The sequence below is a fragment of the Lytechinus variegatus genome, chromosome 18, assembly GCF_018143015.1.
Source record: "Lytechinus variegatus isolate NC3 chromosome 18, Lvar_3.0, whole genome shotgun sequence".
NCBI lineage: Eukaryota > Metazoa > Echinodermata > Echinoidea > Temnopleuroida > Toxopneustidae > Lytechinus > Lytechinus variegatus.
This window is the reverse complement of record NC_054757.1, coordinates 2,573,154-2,598,507: the sequence shown is the minus strand read 5'-3', so window position 1 is coordinate 2,598,507 and position 25,354 is coordinate 2,573,154. Positions and strand designations below refer to the sequence as shown.

At 36.1% G+C, this 25,354-nt stretch overlaps 1 protein-coding gene across 2 annotated transcripts in view; it reads left to right on the top strand.

The window, feature by feature from the left end:
* The window catches only part of LOC121431638 (cleavage and polyadenylation specificity factor subunit 1-like), a 49,454-nt gene that overhangs the window by 4,857 nt on the left and 19,243 nt on the right, over nucleotides 1–25,354 (top strand). Inside the window, exons 2-21 of one of the 2 annotated variants that reach the window (XM_041629237.1) lie at nucleotides 4,080–4,329; nucleotides 4,970–5,100; nucleotides 5,401–5,481; nucleotides 6,105–6,256; nucleotides 8,272–8,421; nucleotides 8,904–9,043; nucleotides 11,916–12,026; nucleotides 12,821–12,914; nucleotides 13,930–14,017; nucleotides 15,173–15,272; nucleotides 16,888–16,916; nucleotides 17,449–17,500; nucleotides 18,548–18,645; nucleotides 19,137–19,211; nucleotides 19,981–20,061; nucleotides 20,348–20,431; nucleotides 21,323–21,415; nucleotides 23,025–23,166; nucleotides 24,066–24,241; nucleotides 24,971–25,116. In XM_041629237.1, the coding sequence (XP_041485171.1) occupies nucleotides 4,167–4,329; nucleotides 4,970–5,100; nucleotides 5,401–5,481; nucleotides 6,105–6,256; nucleotides 8,272–8,421; nucleotides 8,904–9,043; nucleotides 11,916–12,026; nucleotides 12,821–12,914; nucleotides 13,930–14,017; nucleotides 15,173–15,272; nucleotides 16,888–16,916; nucleotides 17,449–17,500; nucleotides 18,548–18,645; nucleotides 19,137–19,211; nucleotides 19,981–20,061; nucleotides 20,348–20,431; nucleotides 21,323–21,415; nucleotides 23,025–23,166; nucleotides 24,066–24,241; nucleotides 24,971–25,116 (2,186 nt within the window). In that variant the 5' untranslated portion in view covers nucleotides 4,080–4,166. Of the gene's footprint in view, nucleotides 1–4,079; nucleotides 4,330–4,969; nucleotides 5,101–5,400; nucleotides 5,482–6,104; nucleotides 6,257–8,271; nucleotides 8,422–8,903; nucleotides 9,044–11,915; nucleotides 12,027–12,820; nucleotides 12,915–13,929; nucleotides 14,018–15,172; nucleotides 15,273–16,887; nucleotides 16,917–17,448; nucleotides 17,501–18,547; nucleotides 18,646–19,136; nucleotides 19,212–19,980; nucleotides 20,062–20,347; nucleotides 20,432–21,322; nucleotides 21,416–23,024; nucleotides 23,167–24,065; nucleotides 24,242–24,970; nucleotides 25,117–25,354 lie in introns of those variants that run through there. The other variant, XM_041629236.1, reaches the window with a different exon arrangement.

The window sequence follows — 25,354 nt, the reverse complement described above, 5'->3', positions numbered from 1 at the left end:
AATAAAAGGTTTTATAAATCTTGTTTTTCTAAAGAATGTCAATTCCAATTTAGCAAGTAATAACACGAAATAGTGAGCATAGTGTTGACGAAAGCATTATTCTAGAATCCAGTTTTGAAAAAAAAAAATTAAACCAGTATGCATTGACCAGTATTTAGTTGCCTCATGAGCAGTAATGACTAAATGACATTTAATTTCTTACATGACGATATGTAGATTTCATTGCAAGATATTATACAAGCATGCCTTACATAGCAGGTTGGAGCAATTGCATAGACCAGGTGAATAGAATAGCAAAGCAATGAACACTGACGGAGGCATTTGTTGCATTTCTTTCTGGAGTGCAGCGTTAGCCGTGTTCTTATAACAATACATAGCCAACTCTGAAATACCAGTTGCTAGTACACGCATTGTTGTTTTTTTGCATGTATTGAATCGCACAATCTAAAAGAATAATCAAGACATCAAGGTTGTTACTAATATCTCATTAAATATAAAACAATCGCGTCACTTTAGTACCAATGAACTTTTTCTTATCATTTGCAGAATGAACCCCAAACTGGCTTATAGGGGTTACACGCAAAATGAGACAAAATTTAATAAAAAAAAATAATAGATGCTGATGGGTTTCGATCCAGGGACCCTCGCATTACAAGGCAGATGCACTAACCATCAGACCATAGTAACTGCCATACACTTGCAAGGCAACGATAAAATATAACCTCAAATTGAATTTTTAAGGTGAAAGTTATATCATAAATTATACTTCTATACATTGTTAATATTTATGATGATCTCCTGCTCAAAATGATACAAATGTAACATAATTTGGAAGAATATATAATTAACTACAATATGTCGAAAACCGGGCGAAAAACGACCAATGATTACGGAGTTATAGTCATATTTGCAAAATTATTAAAACGACATGAAACAAAAATTGAAAATTTTAGTTTTGACGCCAATTTGAAGACGTTATGATAAAATGTATTGTCAAATGTGACATGAAATCACATCTACAAGTCCTACTCTATCCGAATATAAAAGAAAATTTGGGGGTCAACGGACTATCTGAAGAGTTATATAGAATTTTGTAAAAGCATGTTTTTGCACATTTTTGGCCTATTGTGAACGCGCGCTTGCGCGCGTAATTCAAACTTTGACGGAGGCGCATTCCTTCATTACTGATCGTAGAAGGTCGGTTAAGGTATCAAATTATTGGAAATTTCATAAAGAATGCATTGATGTAAAATAAAGTGCAGTTGTACGTTGCGTAAGGACGTTACGCGCGTAAACGCGCGCGAAAACCTGTGAGCGCGCAAATTTCTGAAATGCTTAGAATGACCTGATTCGTACTCTACTTTGATCAAAAAGTGATTTTGAGCATTTTAAAATTTTGACGCGCGCGTACATGCGCGTCGTGACCTGTAAATGACCTTTGATGACATGGACAGTTGACCCTTGATCTGAAGTTAATTTGATGTTAATATTGTTAATTTTTGATGATTGATAATGGAGATATTGTTGATAATGTGATTTTACAAAATGGCGCGTAGATGACGTCACGATGACCATTTGACGTTGAACTTGTTTCGTACACATTGTATGATAACTGTCCATAATTGATAATATTTTGATGAAAATTGATTGAATAGTTTTGATGATTTTGGTGGAACAAGAAAAGGGTGGAAAAAGAAAAATAAATAAAAAGAATAAATAAAGAAATAAATAAAAAAGAAAATTCGTAGAAACACAAGAGGTGATCTGTCAATTGACAGATCACCTAATAAAAAGAATAAATAAAGAAATAAATAAAAAAGAAAATTCGTAGAAACATAAGAGGTGATCTGTCAATTGACAGATCACCTAAAAAAAAAAAGAGAGTCAAGCGAGGTTTGAACCACCGACCCTAGCGTTACCAGGCAGGTGCGTTATCCAGTCGACCACGATCTTCCGGACAGACATGGAGTGCAAAACAGGAAACATATTGTCAATGTAAATTGTTGCAAGTCGAAAAATGTCATGATGACAAACCTAGAACAAATTCCAGTTTTTAGAATAGTTCAAGCTGTAAAATGAAACAATGGACGTATTGTCTAAAGGGTACATTCTAAGGTAAAACATATTGAAAATTTGGCGAGAAAAGACCAATATTTACGTAATTAGAATCAATTTACATGAGTGTGGTGACATCATGAAACAGAAAACACTAATTTTTAGTTCCGACGCCATGTTGATGACGTCACGATGTTTTTAAGGGTCAAATGTGGCATAAAATCATATCTCCAATTCATACTCTATTCGAATAGGAAAAAAAAATTGGGGGTCAACGGACTCCCTGAAGAGCTACAGTGAATTTTATATTGGCATATTTTTGCCCACTTATGACTTATTTTGCGAGTTTGCACACGCGTGCAATGCAAATTTGAATGGACGCGCATTCCGGTATTATTGGTCGTAAGAGGCTTAATGAGGTATCAAATTAATCAGAAGATCATGGACGATGGACAGACACAAAATAAATGACGACTCGAAGAGGCATAGCGATGGTAGGAGCAAGAACGCGCACGCATACCTGTGCGCGCGCAAATTCTTGACATGCTCAAAATGGCCTGAAACGTACCCAAACTTGACCACGGTTGATTTGGAAAATTTTTAAAATTTGACGCGCGCGTACGTGCGCGTCGTGACCTTTGCATGACCTCTGTTGACATGTCCTGATGACTTGTCACCTGAACTTGATATGATGCAAATATGGATAATTTTTGACGATTAGTTGCGATGATATGATTAATCATTTAATTTTACAAAATGGCGCCTAGATGACGTCATCATGATTTGATAACCTTGAAAAGTTTCGTTTCGCATGTCCATAATGATTGCCATACATGACATGAAAATCAAGAAAATTGACATGCCCGATATTGAGATAAAGTGGTTACTAGCTTTGGCAATAAAAATAAAGAAAATTCTGACGAATATAATAGGTGATCTGTCATATTCATGACAGACCACCTAATAAGAGTGTCAGTCCATGATTGAACTGTGAGAGCCAACCTGAAAACCCCATTCTCAGTCAAATAAGAAGGGGGAAGCAATTATTACACATGGCTAGAATGACAATTAAAAGAGTTCATTGAGATAAATGTTACATTTACATCAGACTGTTTGTCTCCTCAGTTGTGGTTTGTAACTTGGTGTGTGTTCCTTCATCCATTTTTTTTTTCGGAAACAAAAAAAAGCTCCCCTTGTATGTCAAACAAGAGCTTTTTGCAGTGCTCCCCTTACAACTTTTAAGAAAGTTTTTTTTATTGCTCCCCTCATACATTTTTCTGTAATCCAAAGACAAAAAAGAAGATTTTAAAAGCTTGAAGTGTCTGGACACCCCACCCCCATCATACAGTAGAATAAAGAACTTTGCTGTGAGTGTGATGATGATTGGGCTTTGTTTCATTGAGCATGACCTGTGCCAAAGCATATCAGGAGGATAAATGGTCAATACAACATCGTAACCTTTTACAATCTAGGAGAAACGTGCATTATCAGTGAATTGTTTATCTAATATTAAATACTTGAATGATTAAAAAAAATTGTGTATTTCCATTTCGTCTAATGCCAATTCGTCCAATTGCCAACTTATATATTATCATTTGGTCTACCATCAGTTTGTCCACTCGCCATATGGTCTACTTTCATTTAGTCTAAGGCCATTCCGTCTAATAACCAGTTGGTCCAATAGCCATTTAGTCCATATACCATTTGGTCTAATTAAACTTAAGTGTTAAATGTGCAAAATGAAGGAAAAGAAGATGGGTATTAGACCAACTGGTTATTAGACGAAATGGTAATAGACAAACTGGTGATTAGACAAAGTGATGATAGGACCAAATGAGTAATGGATCAAATGGTTTTTAGACGAAATGTTGGAAGGAGTAGCATTAGACTAAATGAAGGTAGACCATGTGGTTAGTGGATGAATTGGCATTTTACCAAAAATGTACTACTTTGAATAGTTTTTATCAAATTTGTCTTTATTTTTTTTTTTACCTTTCTGCCTCTCTGATATTTTTGTTTTGCAGAACAACTTGCTCTTAGGTTTGGATTGGACCACCCATTGTCAATCCAGTGTACAGGAGCTACTTTAGTGGGAGAAGTAACCGGTGAAGATGTATGCGTTCTACCGTGAAGCCCATCCCCCGACAGGGGTGGAGCACTGTGTCTACTGTCATTTCTTCTCACCAGATCAACAGAACCTGGTGGTGGCCAAGGGGTCGGAGCTGACTGTCTATACCATGATCACCATCGACTCCAGCAAGCCAACTGACAAAGGTGAGAGAAAGAAAACCAGTAGAGAGAATATCACTTTATGATTTATGGTGATTGCCTATGACATTTGTTTGTTTGACAGTCTACTCTGTTGCTGACAAAAATGCCTTGTGGTATTGCTGGAGTTTAGGAAGACCAAGAAGAATAAGAATTAAAAGGAGAAGATTAATGAGGTGGAGGCTGTATATTCTCCAGGCACAGACCCTGATTGAAACTTTGATCAACAAGTGTGTCTCCATGCAAAGACTAGCACATACAAAACTTGCTGTTTGGGCCTTCAGTACACAAGGCATGAGTAGGCTGCAATTCAGACCCTTTACTCGAGTGAAGGGTTTGCACAGTAGACTAGCGGCTCTAGGGGAGTTAAGAAGGATGAAAGAGAAGAAAATGATGAATGCAGCGGAAGAAGATAAATTTGAAGTATGTGGAGAGAAAGGAGGAATTCAGGGAAAGCAGAGGAAAAATATGAGGGACGATGGAAGAGTCAGCAGAGGCAGAAGAAAAGTGGGGAAGAAAATAATTTAGGAGGCGGGTAAAGATGGAGATAATTGGAGTAGGGTATCCCCCAAGATACCGAGAAAAGATGGCACAGAGTTTATACAATTAATCCTCATGTGTAACATTGTACTCTCTTTCTAATTAGATTCTAAACCGAAGAAGAAACTTCAGGAAGCAGCTACGTTTCATATCTTTGGTAAGGTAATGTCAATGCAGAGCGCTCAAGTGACTGGATCAGGACGGGATGCTCTTCTTCTCAGCTTTATGAATGCAAAGGTAAAAGAACTTGCACCATTGTCTGTACAATAAAAATATATAACTTGTTTTTTAGATCAATTTAATTACATTTTTTTTTAAATTTCTAACATTTGAAAACAATAAAAACATATAAAATAAAGACAGTATATGTCACAACTCTGACTGTCACATACTGCCTTCAGACAATAATTTAAACTTGAACTTGTCTGCACTTCGGTACTGGCTAGCATCTTATGTTTGTATACTGGTAGCTGAAATAGGAATGAAAAATGCTCGTGAATGACTCATCCTTAACACTTTGTTTCTGTAATAATTTAGGTGTCCATTGTTGAGTATGATCCCAACATGCATGATCTCAAGACACTCTCGATGCATTACTTTGAGGAAGATGAAACCAAGGTAAGAAAGAAACCTTCACACTCAAAATAAATTCTATTCTATGAATTTTTTTTTCATTTCCAAGGGGAGAATTGGGGTAATAGTAAGCTTTAGATTTGTGATGCATTTTATGAGGCAATTTTTTTTGTACTTGTTTTTAAGTTGTACAAACAATGTTTTTAGAGATATCACCTTATGAGTAGAGTGCTGTATAAATAAAGAATAATTGTTATTTTTGTTGTTTATGGTGTATTATTATTTTTTTGGTATAGTTGTTAATAATGATAATAATACAACTTTGCTCGAATAGCGCGTCACTGCCCATGGGCGTCTATGCGTTTAATAGGAAAATAGACAAAGAAAGAGAGAGGATTAAAGCTATTATGTAGACTGTCTCAATCATAAACCCGCTTAAACAAATAAGTTTTGAGGCTACCTTTGAATGCAGAGCATGTAGATGCCTCCTTAATGGAAGAAGGGATGGTATTGTTATAAGTAATTTATTATTATTGTAATTATTACTATCGTAATTATTATTATTAGTATGAGTAGTAGTAATAGTAGAAGTATCTTCATTGTTTTTTAGTAAATATCATAATTTCTATCAACATGTGTATTGAATTGTAATATCAATTAATTTTCAGGAGGGTGTTTATCGTAACATCTACCACCCCATAGTAAGAGTTGATCCTGACCATCGCTGTGCTATCATGTTAACCTATGGTTCAAAGCTTGTGGTTCTACCATTCCGTAGAGAGGGGTTGATTGAAGACCTTGATAAGTCCCTCAGTACGAGGTAATTTACTTCACGTATATATTTCACACCATATATGTATAATGTTAAGTTATTTTACCATTTAACATCTCTAAGCGCTTTTAAATGAACTTGGATGTTATTACCCCTTGCTTTAATTTGGCAAGCCTCTTACAGTTTGAAAGCTTATCAAAGAATTTTTTCCTGTCCGGTACCCACCTGGGTTGAGTGCAGCACAATGTGAATCAGTTTATTGCTGTAGAAAGTTAAGCCATGGCTGAGATTCAAGCCCAAGATCCACTGTTTCAAAGTCTGGAGATAAATCCACTGGGCCATTGCACTTCATTTGAGATATGAAATATTATTACCTATAAAGGGTGTTATGGTGGTGCATCAAAAACATACTGTGTATCTTGGTCCCCATGACTTGCATATTATTATCAGAGCTGATTGCATGATGGACCTCCTGTACAACACTTGATGTGCATCATCATCTATATCTAGAGTGCTTTAGTGATACATTAAAAACGCATATTTTCATCAAATGCCTGTGCAGTATCACAGCGTATGCTTAAAAAGGAACGAAATCCGCCGAATATTCCATAGGCTCCTGTACAAAATATGCCATTGAATATGAGATCCTATTCAACAGTCTATGCGCACATGCGAATGTGTGAAATATTCAATGCGTACAACAAAGAAAGCAATGCGATGTGCAGCATAGAGCACAATTATGCTCGATGACGTCATAGTTAACTACGTGCAAATTGCATGTCAATAACCAAAATTGATCCTAAGGTGATGTTTCGCCTTTTTTTGGGGGGGAGGGGTGGTGGATGGGATAGATGATAATAATTATATTGGATGGCTTTATTTCATGGAATACCAGAAATGTTCCACTCGTAAAGGGAAATATTCCACAAATTGCAGTCAGGGCCAGAAATATTCCACTCATCTATGATTCATGGAATATTTGCCCAAGCTCTGAATATTTCTGGTATTCCAATCTCAGCCATCCAATATAATATAAGTATTGCATGGTTAAATCGATAATGATCATTAAAAATGATTAAATTTGATGCCTTTCTTTCATAGGGATACCAGGAATATTCCACTCATTATTGCCAATATTCAGAGAAACAAAATCTAACATAGACTTATCTATGAATTGATGGTTTGACATTCTTTCTTACTGCTTATCAATTTCTGTAATTTCTTTCCACTCATTTTTGCTTGTCTTTTTGCTTTTTGAGGGTTTTCTTTTATCTTGTACCAATTGTAGTGGAGTTGTTTCAGTTGACAGCGTGGTGCCCTTGTCATCACTATCGCAATCGCTTGTTTCTGTTTCCGAGCTTGATCCGTAACTACTCTTTGCTCTATCTCCTTTAGACTTATCTCCAGGATCTTCGTCTGTAGATGAAAACTTTCCATCGCTTTCCACAACTATAGCATTCATCACACTAGGCGCTTTTCGTGGTCGACTAGCTTTCTGATCTGATGGGGTTGGGACAGGTAGAAAATCCTGTAGATTAAGTTACTTCTTAGCTTTTCCACTGTACTAAGTGCTTGTAGTGAGGCTAGCAGCGGCGGCTTGTCTTGGGCGATCGTCATCTAGTCGAAGATCTGTGGCGTCCATAGTTTCTGTTGCTATGTTGGTTGGCACTTTTTTCTCACGTGCCTGTTCACTTTACAGAGGGAACACGCTTCCAACTCCCTGTTCTGGCTGTCCAAGATGGTACGGTCGACCGACGGAAACCTTCCCGAAAACGAATTTCCTAGGGAGGGCTTGGGCGGGTGGTTTGATGAACAAAACTCTATCTCCATTAAGGAGATAGGGCCAGGAGCACCGTCATTTACAAACTATTACGTTGCAAATATAACTGCATATATACTCATTTTAGAACAAAATCTTAGAAATGACAGAAAGGGAGTCTTCCAGTTTGTCAAGTCAGCCCTTAATATCATGAACAGTGTGAGTGAATTAATGAATTACCATTTTTTTTCAATTACCGGTAATTTTGTACTTATCCTTTCTCTCCGTTTCCTAAACTTGATAGTACACGACGTGGAGCCTTGATGCCCAGTTATGTAATCAGACTGAATGAAATGGATGATCCAATCTGTAATATCTTAGATGTTCAGTTCCTACATGGTTACTATGAGCCTACGTTACTCATCCTCTATGAGCCACTTCGTACATGGCCAGGGTAAGTGTGTCATCAGTGGAGTGTTTGGTGAAAAGACTAGTCAGATGTTTTATCTGACTGTTGCCATGTAGTAAGTTAGTAAGAGAGATCTAAACTCAGCCAATCATAATCAAGGAAATTTGTCAGATCTGATAATTTGTCGGACAAATGTGTTGATGAAACACTCCTCAGGTCTTCTCTATAATCAAGTTTACTTTAAAGGAATGTGCATTTTTGTTAGTGAGCTGATCTGAATTAGTTTAATTCATTCATGTAAATTCAAAATTCAATGAAGTAAAACTGCAAAAATGCTTAGAAATAGGATAAATGATAACAAATTTATAATTTTTATTATTTTGTGAAATACATCTTTTTGCTACTTAGTGACAGTTGACCTGGATTTTAAAGACTTTCTTACGAAATTATTGTTTTCCGAAACTACTTTCTTTTCTGCTTAAATAATGGTGATCCTTTCTCCTGTTTATGTCTGGCACTCTCTGCAGACGTGTAGCAGTAAGACAGGATACCTGTTCAATCGTAGCCCTGTCACTCAACATGGCCCAGAAAGTACATCCTATCATCTGGTCTCAGAGTAGTCTTCCTTATGATTGCAGACAGGTCCAAGCTGTCCCTAAACCTATCGGTGAGTGGATAGTATACTAATATTGACTGCTCATGTGGGCAATAGTATAAAAATATTGACTGCTCATGTGGGCAATAGTATACAACTATTGACTGCTCATGTGGGCAATAGTATACAAATATTGACTGCTCATGTGGGCAATAGTATACAAATATACAATGACACTCGAGGACCTGGCTAAAACTATTGGCATCGAAGGAACTTCACATAGTACTATTTTATGAAGTCCAACGGCCCTCGGGAGAAAAGTACTATGTGATTTCCTGAGTGCAAATAGTTTTAGCCTGTTCCGAGAATGGGTCATGGTATATTTGTTATATATCCCTTCCACTTATAACTTTCCCCATCACATCTTTTTTATGAAAAGTTTAAATGCTTACCTTACTATCACTGCTCCACCATTTCTGCTGGATCCATAGCCTAGGCATAATATCAATTTTTTCAACAAGTTTATCCAAAAACTCAGTGGTTCACGGGTCCTTGTGGCTTGTGCATGCAAAAGTTGTTTTTTAAATATAATCTACATTAGTTCATATCATGCTTCAGTGGTCCTTGTGCATGCAAACAATTTTTTCGCTCAATAAGTTCAATAAAAGGTTCAATATTTAACATCAGGAACAATTCAAAACACGAAAACGTTAAACAACGTATGCACAAGGTTCTTTCCATTGTTTTTAGTATTGATATATATATTGATGTTACAGCCATGAAAGATTTGTTGCAGCTGAACCATCTGCTGGTTCAAATTCAGCGTTCCTGTCTGTGGTAGTGACGTAGTGTCATAATATTGGTAGCAGGTCTGGGGGGTGACATTTACGCTGATGCTGGGGTGCATTACTAAAACTGTTAACAATCAATCATCAAGAACATCAACAGAGTCGGGCATGTCATTCATGATTTGTTCAACTTGACTATCAGCAGATTGAAACTGGGGTCGTCTTCTTCGTCATCTTCATGAGATGGTCCTGGATCATTCTCCTTTCTCTCAGTGGATGAGGACATTGAACTATGAATTAATGATAATGTGTGCGACATATTTCTCTCATGCATTTCACTTGTACATGAATAGTTCTTGGATTGCTCATCTCTGAGCAGTGGCCCGAAACCAACATGATGTCTCTCGGGTTATAACCAGCATAGAAACATGTCTTCTTATATTGTTCTATTTTGTATGTTAGACATGTTATTTTATATGCCAACGTCATTTTAATATTACTGTGTGATTCGTTATTTCATGAATGTTTTGTTTATGTTTACTATGGATGAAAAAGGATCAATAAAACAGGAATTACAAAAAATAACTGCCATGATCTAAAATTGAGATACTAGTTGCCTTCAGTGAATGGTTAGTATAAGTTTTACCACATCTGACTGGCATCCATAGTAATTGTCTTGGCCATAGAAGCTAGGCTGTTCTTTCCCAACACCTGGTTATCATACCAGTAGCTTTCTTCGTCAAACTTCTTGGAGTTTTGCAACATATTTGCAACAGGGCAGTGATTGATATTACCTGGGAGAGAGTGCATTTGTCCTTGTGCAGAGCTGCCAACCAGTACGTTTTTGCAACCAAAATACGGCAGTACGTTATTTCTTTTAAAAATATGATTTTATTTAATTTTTTTTTCTTTTTTTACATAAATCGTTATTTATTGAGAAAAATAATCTCTATACGTATCTATTTCATAAGACTCACACAATATGCTTATTGGATCAATGTAATTTCAGGTAATTTGATTTTTTCCAATCATTTTGTGAAAACTTGGGTGAGATATACACATATGTTTCAATGTTTGTTTTTTCATCTGCAAGAGCAGTGCGCATTTTAGCTTGCATGCAGCACACCACGCATTTTATTATGGAATACAGGTTTTTGGGAAAAATGCATTTTTTTTTTATCACAGAATACAATTTTTCATTCCTAGAGGTTGGCAGGTCTGTTTGTGTCTCACCATCATCTTGGTGGTTCTCTGTGTTCACATCTCTCATTGTTTAGAAATCACCGTCTTCTCTTTCATGAAAAATAAAATCACTGGGTTGCGTGCTCCTCAGGTTTTCCATAGCCCCTGTTGGCGAAGTAAATCATACTATCCACAAAAGCCTTCCCCTGTAGGCCATTGGGTGTGTCTGTGTCCAAACTATCTTGGATCAGCAACATATCATCTTTGCTGATGGGTGGGTGGTGTTTGACGTTGGTTTTCCCACTTGATTTGAGTTTCTTGATCAGGGCCTTGAAGCTCTTGCTGCTCATGGAGAAAGCAGAATCATTGATGATGTCAAGTTTCAAGGTCTTTATGTCTCTGCAAATCAAAGCTTATAGATTGCATGGACTTCTTGCTGTACAAAGCACCATGTTTTTTTTCGGGAACTTAAGAATCTTGTGAGAGCAGATTCAAGGGATTTTGCATCAATCTCATCACAATTTACCCCATCAATTTCGGCACAAAATTCATTGAATATTAATACAGCATACTTAATCTGTTTCTGTACGTTAGGACTGTCACCTAAGTTCATAAAATCCTTAATTTTGTCGTCGTTGACTTGCTTGAATCATCTTGTGAGTCTTGCGACTAGTACTAGGCATAGAGGCTGCCATTTTGTTTGTTGACAAACAAAAAAAGTCATCTGTTCGCAGCAGCAGTTAGTAAATCTAGGGCCGTTCTATCAAGCTGTGAGTATTCAAAATTTTAGAAGTGACAGGAGGCCCTCTTCGGCTGAATGACCAAACAGCGGTGATGCAGTTTGCAACATGTCTAAATGTGTCTGTTCCCACATGACTAAAGAGTTGCTGTCTGAATGATGGATGTGTCATAACTGTCATGAATTTTAACATATTTCTTAGAATTACAACATGTATCTGTTTTTTTCTTTTCAGGTGGTGTCTTGATCTTAGCAGTAAACTCACTCCTATACTTGAATCAAAGCATTCCGCCGTATGGTGTATCTCTCAACTCACTCACAGATTGGAGTACTGCATTCCCATTAAGTAAGTTCTTGAAAATTATGTTTATGTTTTTTTGTCACAATTAAGTTTGGTTCTGAAAAAACCACCAAAACTTGATGTTTCTGCAAGTATGTTCCTGCCATCTTCAGGAGAATAAGAATCAGTATGAGAATAATAATAATAATAAATAATAACATCATATTTTACCCAGGGTAGCCACTTCAGTTCCAAAACCTGTTCTACCAGCGGGTCTTGCTTAACATGATAATGTTATTATTACCCAGCATTAGCACGGCTACCTCGATCGGGCGCTCGGGTACCCATTCACTTCACTTGGGTCAAGTGCAGCATAGTGTGGATTAAGTATTAAATTTTCATGAGAATATTTCATAGACATTTCCTCTATATACATGCAAGAAAGTATTAACATTTAGTTGTGTCAAGTCTTACAGAGATGATGTTTAATATAACAAATAATACACATTATCTAGGGCGCTAGTAAGAATTACACACTGGAGGTACAAGAGGCATAGACGAGGGTGTTCGGACTGTTTCACAGGTCACAAGTTTCAATAAATATTCTAATCCCAAGTAAAATAATGTGTGTATATGTTTTATATGATACTGATTTGGACCCTTGTTATTAAATAAACCATCCTCGACTCAAAACTTAATGACTGCTCAATAGAATGAGTTGTTAGTACCAGTCATTAGCAAAGTTTCCTGTTTGTGTAATAGCTAAAATAAATGACTGGTCACATGATGAATTTCAGCCAATCATATGATAAAGATCCATATCACGATTTTATAATATAATCCTATATTTTCCTCGACAGAAATTCAAGAAGGCGTGAAGCTATCAATGGATTGCACCCAAGCAACGTTCATATCATACGACAGATTGGCACTGTCCCTGAAAGATGGAGAGATGTATGTATTTACTTCTTCATTATAATAAATCTATAATTAAATGTAATTTTTTATATAACGCAAATTACAGTCAAGTCTCTTAGCGCTCTCAAAGGTAGTATGAGACAGAAAGAGAGAGAGAAAGAAAAGGTAAAACAATCATACTGAACTTAAATACATCATTATACATATTTGAAACTGAATTTTGACAATTCGGAAATAATTAATGCATCATTAGGAAATTTGAATTCATCTTTGGAAAAGGTATCACTTTGACATAGGCTTAAAAAGATCAAGAGAATAGCATTCTTTGATGTTATCGGGAATCTTATTCCATAGTTGAGGGACTGAATATTGAAATGCTTTTTGCCCATATGATATTGTATTTACATTAGGGGGATGAACATCTCTCTGCTACTTGAATGTAGTTGCCTATGCATAAGTGCATCTCGTCTCGGGCTCTTGGTATAATTAATTGATGTTATTTAAGTTTCATGATTTGTTATGAAGCTTATCAGTCTTAACTGGAATAGACAAGCCAAAATTGATTGCTGTTGAATTTCATCATGCTGGCGTAATGCACTGGAGACTGGCATATTGCACTATACTAGTAATATGCATTCTATGTAAAACCACAGCATGCCTGTATGTGGGCTCTGACTCAATTGGGTTAAGTTGAAATCTGCAAGTATGTACTAACATTATAACTGCAAAGGTACATTTTTCATTCAAATGAATCATTTTGGCCACCATTTCAACAAAGTTATTTGAAATACATTAATATTTTGTTAAAATGTAAGGAAAAAAAAGATGGGGTAAGTTATTTTGATGGAGACCTTTTCATTAAGATGTTATACCATTTTGATTGAAGGGATATTTGTTGTTTGTGTAATGTTCATTTGAATATACTAATTGGTTTACTACGGCCATGTGAAGTAAAAGCTATGATCAATTGTATAACTCAGTCTATTGCAAACCACATTTAAAAAGTTACAACCAGTCATAGTAATCAATTGAATGTCTTTATGTAACACAGATATGTTTTAACGTTGCTTGTTGACGGTATGAGGAGTGTCCGAGGGTTTCATCTTGATAAAGCTGCTGCTAGCGTACTCACAACTTGTGTAAGTAAACTTAGATTAACAGGGCTCCGTCCTACAAAGAGTAACGATCGATCCAATCAATCGTAACTCTATGGAAATCCATCAATGTTATAATTTCTTCTACAGGAAATTTGTAAAATGTCCTTTGTAAACAAAGGAGAACACACCAAATTGTCAAGAAATCAATGAATTTATGGATATGTATTCATACTCTAGATAATGCTTTGAACATATTTGCATTTTCGATGTTGATATTGCTGGCCGTCCATAGTTGCAATTGATCAGATCAATCACAACTCTTTGTTAGACAGGGCCCAGATGTATTAGTAAAGATAAAGCAAAGTTTTGGTTGTAATTTTGAATCATTATTGTCTATATGACAATACAGTTATCCTGAAAATGTCCTCAAACTTTTATTTCATGATAAATTTCCACTGTAAAGAAATGTATTCTTCATTGCAATGTGTGTATTGTAATATGTTCATGAATGTGGAATAGAAAGTTTTGTCTATGATGTAACATAAGAATTGGTAATGAAAGGTGCTTGCTGGATTCCTGCAGTTGGATAAACATGGCTTTAACTTTTGACATTGTGCCTAACTCAACGGAATACATTGGCCTGAATTCACAAAGGTGGTTTTGAAAACCTACGGTTGAGTTCAAGCTTTATGCAGATTTCCTGTATAAATTATGGTGATTTTACTGCGTATATTAAAAAAATGTCCAATGCAAATGCGCGCTTTGTTACAGTGCCCCCAATTGATGCCCATTGCCGTGGTTATCCACTCTATTTTATTCATGAGTCCACTGTTTTGAATAAGGAGTCCACTCTTCAAACAGTGAGCTCATGAATAAAACAGCATATCTAACCATGGTAACAGGCGTCAGATTGGCGCACTGTGACAAAAGCGTGCATCAGAATTGGACATTTTTTATACACGCGTCCGATACGCGCTAAATTTAAGAAAATCTGCTTAAACCATGGATTCAACCGTGGGTTTTCAAAACCACCTTTGTGAATTCGGTCCATTAAGATTTTGGAAAAACAAATATGCCGAAATTATAGCCTTGCTGATGTAAATTCTAAACTTGCCAAAGCCAATACCTGTAAGATTTTTTAAATGAAATGATAGACAGTTTGATCCACATGTGATGATGTTTTTATTTTAATTTCAGATATGTCCAGTGGGAGATGGTTATCTCTTCTTAGGGTCTCGTCTTGGTAACTCTCTGTTGTTGAGGTACACTGAGAAAGTATCAGAAACCAGCTCGTCAGGTTAGTACTAATGCTTGGACACAAAGGTTAGCGATTGATCGTAGAACATTGTTATGATTGATTCCACTGACTACAATGTACAATCGATCATGAAAATCAAGCGTACGATCAATCGCTAACCTTTGTGTTACGAGACCCAGGGGCGGTATTCTGAACATTGTTTTATCTCCGTATTTTATCTTTTCTCAGAGATATGACAAAATCGGTATTCTGGTGGGTGTCATAACTTTTGTCACAAAAATTGTCATAAATTGCGTCTCTTCTCTTTAGTGCGCACCAAAAATACGCGCCTATAGATGCGCAGAATCCTTTCATACCAACAAAAGATATGACAAAAGTTATGACAGGGGGGTAGCAGTCATAAATTTTGTCATATCTTTTAGTACCAATTATCCTGATACCCTGCCGACTGAATGTCAAGCATATAATGATATTATTTAGATTAGATTGTGGTATTAGTTTCACTCATCATCCATGACAATTTTCAAAACTATTTTTTCATGCTAAAATTAGTTAGGCCCTACATATTAATTCCTCCTCTTTTTCTCTGTTTTTCCTTCGTTTTTTAATTCTCCTCTAAAATCCTTCACAGCTCCCTGTCTCTCTTTGTAATCAAGCGCATCAATATTCGCGTATTGCGCGATGCCCACAGCTGTATTGGGGATACGCCCTACCTGTCACGGGGCCTTCCTATTGGCTAGAAGGTCTCCCACTGGGAACTAACGATGATTTTGATTGGTTTGCTTCCGAAAAGATGGGCGGGAACTTTGAGAGATATGACAGGGAAAAGACAATGTTCAGAATACCGATTTGTGACAATCATAGCGGTGTCACATCTCGGAGAGAAATGACAAAATTTATGACAAAAGTTATGACAGTGTTCCAGAATACCACCCCAGGTGTTTATTCTTATGAAAGGCAGGTACTACAGGTTTTTAAAGATGTACCATGGTTGAATGTTTGTCCTATCATTAGAATGAGCAAATTGGGATGTATTGGGGTGTACGTTTAGTGTCCAAAGGGGAGAGTTGTCCGTGTGTGACATCACACTTCTTTGTTGCATTGCCAATTTGAGGATCTGCATAGCATTAGTATTCTTGACATTTTAATGCTGATAAATCTACTCATTTTTGCTATCAGAATAATTTGTATCATCTTAAAATTGTATACATACCAACACTTGGATGATCATTGTATTGTCGTCTGTTCAAACTAGTGTAGTTAAATCTGACATTTATGTTTGATATCTGATACTTTCAGCATTGTTTTTTTTTTTGTTCATATATTGCATGATTGACTGTATTATCATAATATGAAATATGAATTATATTTCATTTCACACCTCCAAGAAAGTAACAATGAGTTCTTTCTCATGGAGGTTTAAGGTCATTGAAATTTTAAATTATTGTTTGCAGGGACAGACCTGGATATAAGTCCAGTAATAAAATTATCTTTTTTCTATTTGCATATTTGAGATATCTTTTTTTATTAGTACTCAGTTATCATTAAGTATCATTAAGTCAATTGTTTTGGTTTTCACTCTAAGCAATCAAACATTATTTGTGTGTGGTCATTATGACTTTTTGCACTATTTCTATATGCATTTTTCTTACAGAGGCTTCAAAATCTGGGGATCAAAAAGCGGTAAGGAAGAATGTTTATATGCATAAATGTATGAGGCATGTTCTTGCTTTTGTCACTGGGCCATACGAGTTGCCATTGATATTCTTTGTATTGTACTTTATCTGATAGCTGTTATATGGCTTTTAAAAAATTCTTAAAATGATAGTTGTCTTTATCAAAAGGCCTAAGATAAAATTTTATCACCAGTAGTCTCTTGTTAGGTTGGTCAGGGGCGAATCAAGGATTTACCCCCCCCCCCTAAAAAAAAGTGAAAAGGCTGTCAGCTGTCACAGCAAGAATTTTCTCTGGACAAAACTTAAAATGATTAATACCACTCATGGGGAGTATTTTCCCTTGATATTTGGTTTGATAGGGGGTAATATGACCCCTTTGCCCCCCCCTCCTTCTACCTCCCCCTTCTGAGTTGGGTTGTTACTCATCAAAGAAAGACTTGTGTCATGTCGGAGATATTCTGTTAGTATTGAATCTTGTTTGGATATCAATGTTGCTATGCTGAGCAGAGTTAATGTTTTGGAATCATTTTGTTCTATAGGGTGAACCTCCAAGCAAGAAGATAAGGAGTGATGATGCAAGTGACTGGATGGGTAAGCCTTTCTTCCTCTCTTGCAATCCGTACCCTTCATGTTGATCACAATTTTTCTTTTGTATTGTAGTTATAAGATCTCAAAATATTTTGCATTTCTCATGCCCACTTTCTGATGCCAAATAATCCAGTAACCTCTTAATAGATTTTAACCAATATTAAAAATCGATTCTAGATAAATTTGAGGTATAAATATTTTTACTGTGCTTGATATAATGAATAATGTATTCATTCATTTATTAATGTTTATTGAATTTCCATAATATGTATTATTCAAATTTGAGTTATTAGTACAAGCTTATCAAAAAATATAAATGGCATACAAAGTAAATGAATAAGCTTAAAGGGATTCTCCGAACATGTTTGATTTGAACACATTACCTAAAAATCAGACAAACAAAACACTGATAATTTGATCAAAATCGGATAAAGAATAACAAAGTTATGGCATTCTAAAGATTTGCATTATTTCAATGGAACAGTTCTAGGCATGTCTTTGTGAATATTCAATGGGCAAACTGGTGATGTCATATCCCCACTCGTTCTTTTGTATTAAGTTTATTCAAATTTTTTTCCTTCAAGAACCAAAAATATTGGAATAGCAACTTATTAAGTGTATTAGATATTCACTGCTGCAACTTATTTTATTACAAGGGAGACATATCATTCGCACTTGTATGAAAAAAAAATGAAAAAATTGTGATTTCATGTAATAACATACGAACAAGAAAGTGGTGATGACCTCATCAGCCCATCTAATAAATATTCATGATGACGTGCATATAACTGTTTTCATATTTTATTGCTAAATTTTAAAATTCAATATCTTTGTTATTTGTTATCAGATTTTGATGAAATTTTCAGCATTTTACTCTATGAATTTTGCTCTATTTATTTAGATATATATTTTTTCAGCCTGGAGCATCCCTTTAATTTTGTTACAATTGGAGAAAAAAATTGGATGACCTTAAAAGCAGTGTGCATGTATGCTAATGATGATAGTGGCTGATATTCAGATCATGTATGCATTTTTGTTGACTCTGAATAGCATCTGACACCAAGTTTCTTGATGATCCTGATGAATTGGAGGTGTATGGCAAAGAGGTTCAGAAAACAGGAACGCAACTCACATCTTATTCATTTGAGGTATGGTACAATGGCAGTCGGCAATGTTTACGTGTGATTTTACTACAAATCTACACTTGGGGGCCCATTGCCATCCAGCGGTAACTGCCATGGTAACGATGATCAAAAGTTTCCATTGCTCAGCAAAGATACCATTATGGTAATGTTTATGCAACAAGGCACAGGTCCAGAGCAATAGAGTAAAGAATAGGAAAATGGATTCACTGGGCATCGGGTTAGAGCTAGGATTGAAATAAGAGATTTTGGTTCAGAATAATCTAATGATTACGGTTTATTTAGTTTTTGAGGTAAGATTTTATGTTTGGCTTAATATGGAGATTTTCCATCGGAGTGATTGTTGCTAGAGCAAATGACATGGAACTGTAACAAGTAATCCTTTTTCTTCTAGCCTCAGAATCCATTTTTGAGGCTAAAATCATTCCGAACATATCAGTGAATCAGAGTGTCTGTTTTATCCTCCATGTCTTTTCCCATTGTTTATTTCTTTTCAGATCTGTGATAGTCTTCTTAACATAGGTCCATGTGGTAACATGATCATGGGAGAACCGGCTTTCCTCTCAGAAGAGGTAACTATTCTCTGCTAAATCCATCCCTAACTCTTTATAATCCACTTTAATTGTATAATATGAATTATATATTATTATTATGTCATTCCTGCATTCACGTAGTTGCACTTTGCATTAATTTGTGAAAGTTCTAAGATGTGAAATTATTTAATTTGAAGTTCAACACAATGCCAGGAATACTGAAATCAGAATTCTGCCTAGCTGCAAGCCTTGTGATAGGAGTAAAATCCAAATGAGCTTCAAGTCACAGGCGATGTTGATGATGTCATTACTATTTGAAATTGAATTTGCTTTTATTCTTACATGTAGGCTAAAAAAACATGGAAATTTCAGTTGTAATATTTGTACCTTTATTCAGAATTTGATGGTTCAGAGTGTATATGTTGGAGTTTTCATATCAAGTGCTACTGTAGTTTGTTTGGAAATCGATTGCAGCAGGAACTGTAGAGTGTGTCGGGCTAAACTGTTAGATGATACCTATCCTCCAGTTACAGTTTTATTTGGTTCATGCAAAATGATAGATTTCAGATGGGCTGTTTTTCTTTGCATGATGAAATACCCAAAGAAAGGCAGTGATACAAAAACAAATCAATATTCTTTCATCTGTTGATCAATCTTTTGGTGTGTCGCTTTTTTGGTTTAATAATGGTCAATATATTATTCAATTCAATAAATCAATATTCTATCGTCGGTTGATCAATATTGTGTGTCGCTAATTTGCTTTCATAATGGTCATGATTATGTAATAATCTGGTTCTTTTATTTTTAGTTTCAAGGTAATGTTGATCCTGACCTTGAGCTGGTGACCACATCAGGATATGGCAAGAATGGAGCTCTATCTGTTCTACAGGTAAACTACTGTTTGTTATTATCAAGAACCATATACCAAGGAAGCTTTGCAAAATGTATATTTTGATTAAACATTATTTTGTAGCCCATTTGTAGCCCTTATGAAAAAAAGCTGAGAAAGCATATATTTGTGCATTTAGATTTCTTAAGAGATTGATACAAGAAATGGCTACAAAATTACAAATTTTGTCCATATTAGATAGTACTTAGGTTGCTTAACTGTGGTATATAGCTCAAAATGACTTTCATGTGACTTCACATTTTCTTCACAATTGTCTTTCTAACAGCGTACAGTAAGGCCTCAGGTCGTGACGACCTTTAACCTTCCTCAATGTCTTGACATGTGGACCGTTAAAAGCCTCAAGAAAACGGTGAGTCAGTGAAGTCTGATTAATGGTTTGATAATTTCTTTCACCATTATTGCTGCTAAACTTCTGAACAAGCTGCCAACTTTTCTCCAATCCAATCCACTGGTCATTTTTTTAATAGCACCTTTCCTTTTGGTGACAAAGCACTGCACACACATACACTAAGTGGCTTGGACCACTTAAACAGTTATTAAACACCTCAGAATGATCAGCTTAGTTTATGCAATCCATTGTACTCTTAGCGAAATAGATGGGATTTAATGGCTTCCTTGAACTGGTCAACAGAGGGGGCTGTCTTCACTGCAGCAGGTAGACGGTTCCATAGTTTTACAGCGAACACATGGAAGGACATTTCACCAGCACATTGCTGGAGATGTCTACATCCATTGACCAGTTCAACAAGCTCTTGAAGGCCCTTTTTTGTGTTTAATGAACTCTGACTTTTCTTGATGTGATTTTGAGCATGATGCTTGTTAACTTTATTTATTCAACTGAAATTTTGTTTGGTGGACTTGCCATCTGATAACGATTAGTCCTTTTAGTTAATTTGAGATTTCATTGCTCAACAGTTGACTTTATTCATCACGTTGGTATACTAAATTGCATACCGGTAACCCAATATTTGCATGAAAGTTTGTAGTATTTGTTTGTATTCGAATTGTCAAGTTTTAATTTCATAATTTATGCTTCACCTATGTTAATGAGTGTCTTGTGGATTGACTTTTTTCCCCTAAGAAATAAAGATGCAATTTGCACACCTGGTGAATGTTTCATGCAACTGTTCGTAAAGTTACGCTTGACTTTACGCATAAAGTCATTTGTATCTTATGAACAGCTTTATGAAACACTTGTTATATGAAACACACAAATTCAATTTGTATCATACATTTGCAGAAATCTGATGAGAAATCTGAAGACTCAGTGAGCAGCCCAGATGACAAGGACAAACACGCATACTTGATCCTGAGCAAAGCAGACTCATCCATGGTATGTGAATCTTTACTTCAATTTGGGCATTGTGATGTTTAACATGTGTCATGTGGAGGAGCCGTGGTGTAGTGGTTTTGACTCTCGCCTTGTAAACAGAGGGTCGTGTGTTCGAATCCCACTGCGGTCTGGCGTGTTAATCCACCCTTTGCCACCCAGGTGCTCAATGGGTACCACGTAGGATGTGAAAGTCATTTTTGCTTGTCCAGTACTGTGTGCGCCTCACAGGCGACTGACTGGAATACTCCCCAGGAAGTGGAGGATGTGCACACATTGTGTGCGGGAATGACTGATTGAATCCGATGACCGGGTAGTAATATATCTGTAAAGCGCTTAGACACGTCATTCCGATGTATTAAGCACTACATAAAAGTGGATTATTATTATTAATAGATTTTTTTAAATTGGGTTTTGTGTAAGTCATCAAATACCTAGAAGAGGCAATGCCAAAATCAGATGAGTTCTAATATTCTGAACATTTGGCATTTAGTTACAGTTTTAGTGACCACCTTTCTACATTGGCTACTCGTTTTGATTACGTCTAATAAATGTTCTGGATTGAAAAAAAAGGGATCTGTTCACGAAGGCCACTTCTCCTGTCTCCCATGAGTGATAATTGTAGACAGGTTTAATTACACATGATTTATATTCTTTCATATTTGCATCACATGTATGTAATTGTGATGAGTTCTGAAAATTTATTCTGCTTTGGAAAGTCATGAAACATTGCAAAATCTGAAAGTGGTCGGGAAATTAAGGACATTACAGTTAGGCCATTTGCCCAAAGAAACCAATTGACAATTGCCATAACGTCACAACAATGGGTTGTTATTTAAAGTTTTTCCAGTGAAAGGTTTACATAATGAACATGATTGGATGAAGGAGAAGAGTTTAAGGAAGGAAGAAAAAGAAAGTATGGAGAGGGTGCCAAAGGGAAACGCCCTTCTTTTTTTTTTTCCGTCAATACTTTAATTTAATTTTCTACATGTTCAGTAGTTACAATGGTTGATGATGACTTAGTAAAAGGTTCGAGACATGGCTAGTGTCCATGGCAACCATACCCTCACTGTTCAAACCCTCAGCATGCTTTAACCCCACAGACAAGCAAAGATTTATCCCTCTATCTTTGTGTGTTGTGGATACCAAGCATACAGAATGATGTGGTACAGGTCCCAGCTGTGACAAAGACTTGTCTACGGCTTCACATTATCCACAAACATCCTCAGAAGCTCTTCCCTCTCACTATCTCTCTCTCTTTCTGTCTCCCTCTCTCTCATCTCTTTTCCCCTCTCCCTCTGTCATCCTCTCACCCCCTCTATCCTTATCTTGCTCACTCTCCATTTTCTTCTCTTTTATTCTAAGCTGATGTTTGAATGGAGGGTAGTCAGGAGACTCTATGTCACATGAGAACAATGGCTGTCTGAAACCATGAAAACAATTTCTTTACTCTGCAAGTTTGTAGTAATTAATTAAAACCAATTAAGTGATTAATTAAAGCTTTAATTAAAGCCAATAGGCTTTCTGTGCTTATTTGTGTTGTTCAATCATCTTTTTTTGAACAATCACTAGATAAACCAGCTACTCTTTGTTACTATTCATGTTTTGTTAGGTTCTTCAGACTGGCCAGGAGATCACCGAGGTTGCAGCTGGAGGATTCAGCACACAGGCTCCTACTATCTTTGCTAGTAACATGGGTGACGATCGCTACATCGTACAGGTCATGAATAAGAGTATCTGTCTATTAGAAGGAGGTGAGTCTATGATCGCTACATCGTACAGGTCATGAATAAGAGTATCTGTCTATTAGAAGGAGGTGAGTCTGTGATCATACAGGTCATGAATAAGAGTATCTGTCTATTAGAAGGAGGTGAGTCTGTGATCATACAGGTCATGAATAAGAGTATCTGTCTATTAGAAGGAGGTGAGTCTATGATCACAGATGACCATTAGCTCTATAAGGACTGGGGAGGGCAGATTCAGAGTCCCACCTCAATGATTAAATCGTGGATCCAAAAGAGTTGGTTGGTCCTAGCAATGCTAAGTCTAAGGCGCACTCGGAATCTTAACCTAAGGGTTCATGGATTAAAAAGTACGTGTGGATATCTCCTGCAGCTGGTGTATATAGAGAGCAAACCTAAAGAAATCTTGTTTTATTTTTCAGATAAACTTCAAGATTGCTAGCTTTGAGTTTTTCTACATTAGGCTAAACTATGAACTAATTGTTGTAACTGAAAAATGAATTAACCTTTTTAGTTACGCCACATTTGCAAATCTAACTACAATCTGTAATGATTTTCTGTTAATTCCATTCAGTTGAGCAGATCCAGCACATACTAGATATAGGCTCTCCTCACATTGTGTGGACCTAAAGGCCCTGTCACATCTTTCCGTGCAAGCCTTGTGGGTGAGTTGCGGGTGATTGCCCGTAACTCACCCGCAAAAATGTTATGAGCATGTTCAAAACTTTTCTGCGTGCGAAGCAGACTTGCGTGTGCTTCTGCGTGTGAGTTGCGTGCAAGATACTGTCATTGCGGTTGACCTGCGGGTAGCAAAAATATTTAGCCGCAAGTCACACGCAAGGCTTGCACTGAACAATGTGACTGGACCTTAACTATTATCTATAATGATTTTCTCGTTCTCATTCCAACAGCGGAACAGATCCAGCACATGATATTAGATGTTGGCTCTCCCATCAAGCAATGTTCTCTTGCTGACCCTCATCTACTCCTACTGACTGAGAAAGGGGACCCTATCCTCATGACCCTTAAACCTGACCAACAAGGTACCAGTCATCGCCTTCATATGACCAAACCAACACTCTCTCAGGTATGTTAAGTTCTCAATTAGCAAAAATAAAAGTTTGTTTCCCGTAACCTGACCAACTCTTGTCATACCTGCCAACAATTTTTTTTGTTAATTTGATTAAAACAATTCAAAACGTGCTGATCAGCCCTTATATTTCACATTTTTGCCTACTTTTTTAAACTGGTGAATAGCGTTGTAGAAAAGAACGGGCTGATATACCCATTTCTTTGAAGCCTCTTTACATCAAACAATTTTTACGCATAATTGATGATATTGACAAGGAAACTGGGATTGCATAATTGAGTTATTCATTTCATTATTGTGGTCCGGTGGTATTGGGTTCAACCCATGCTTATTTGAATTTTACTTTCTATTTTCAACTTAATATAAAATATACAATTACAAAATTATTATTATATCATTGTTAACAAAATAGATAAGTTTCAAACAATGTTATGAGTTTAATATCAAAGTAATTTTATGAATAAATAAACCTTTTCTACTTCCAACACACATTTTATCCCATTCTTATATTACTTCTTGAACTCCTGAAGCCATTATGATTTGAAAGCACATGGATTACGAAACAGAGACAAATCACTGTAGGAAGGTCCCATATCTAAGGAATCGGATGTACATACTTAACGTAATCGCCGTTATAAACAATAATACATTTACTTCAGCATTTAGAAACATAGTATAGATATATTGTATTATTATTGTTATTTGTTAATCTTATATTATTTCTAGAAATCCAAGATTGTTGCATTGTGCGCATATAGAGACACCAGTGGAATGTTTACTACAGCAAGCCTCTCTGCTAAAGAAAAGACTAATACAAGTGTTAGGAGGGAGAAGTCTTCATCAAAATTGGAATCTAGTAGTCTCAATACAAGGTTTGACATTCTTTTCTTTTATATTACATCTTAATTCTTAATGCAATTATTTAAGTATTTGTATGTATATTCATCAATTAAAGCCAAGTCCACAGATAGAAGTTGAAGTGACTTATGAATATTAAAGACAGTGAACATTAAATTAATGAATTGACTTTGTCAAAAGTAGTAAATTTTGCTTGTGATGAAAGGGGAGGTTTCCACTGTCTCTTCGGAGAGTATTTTAATAATAAGTAAT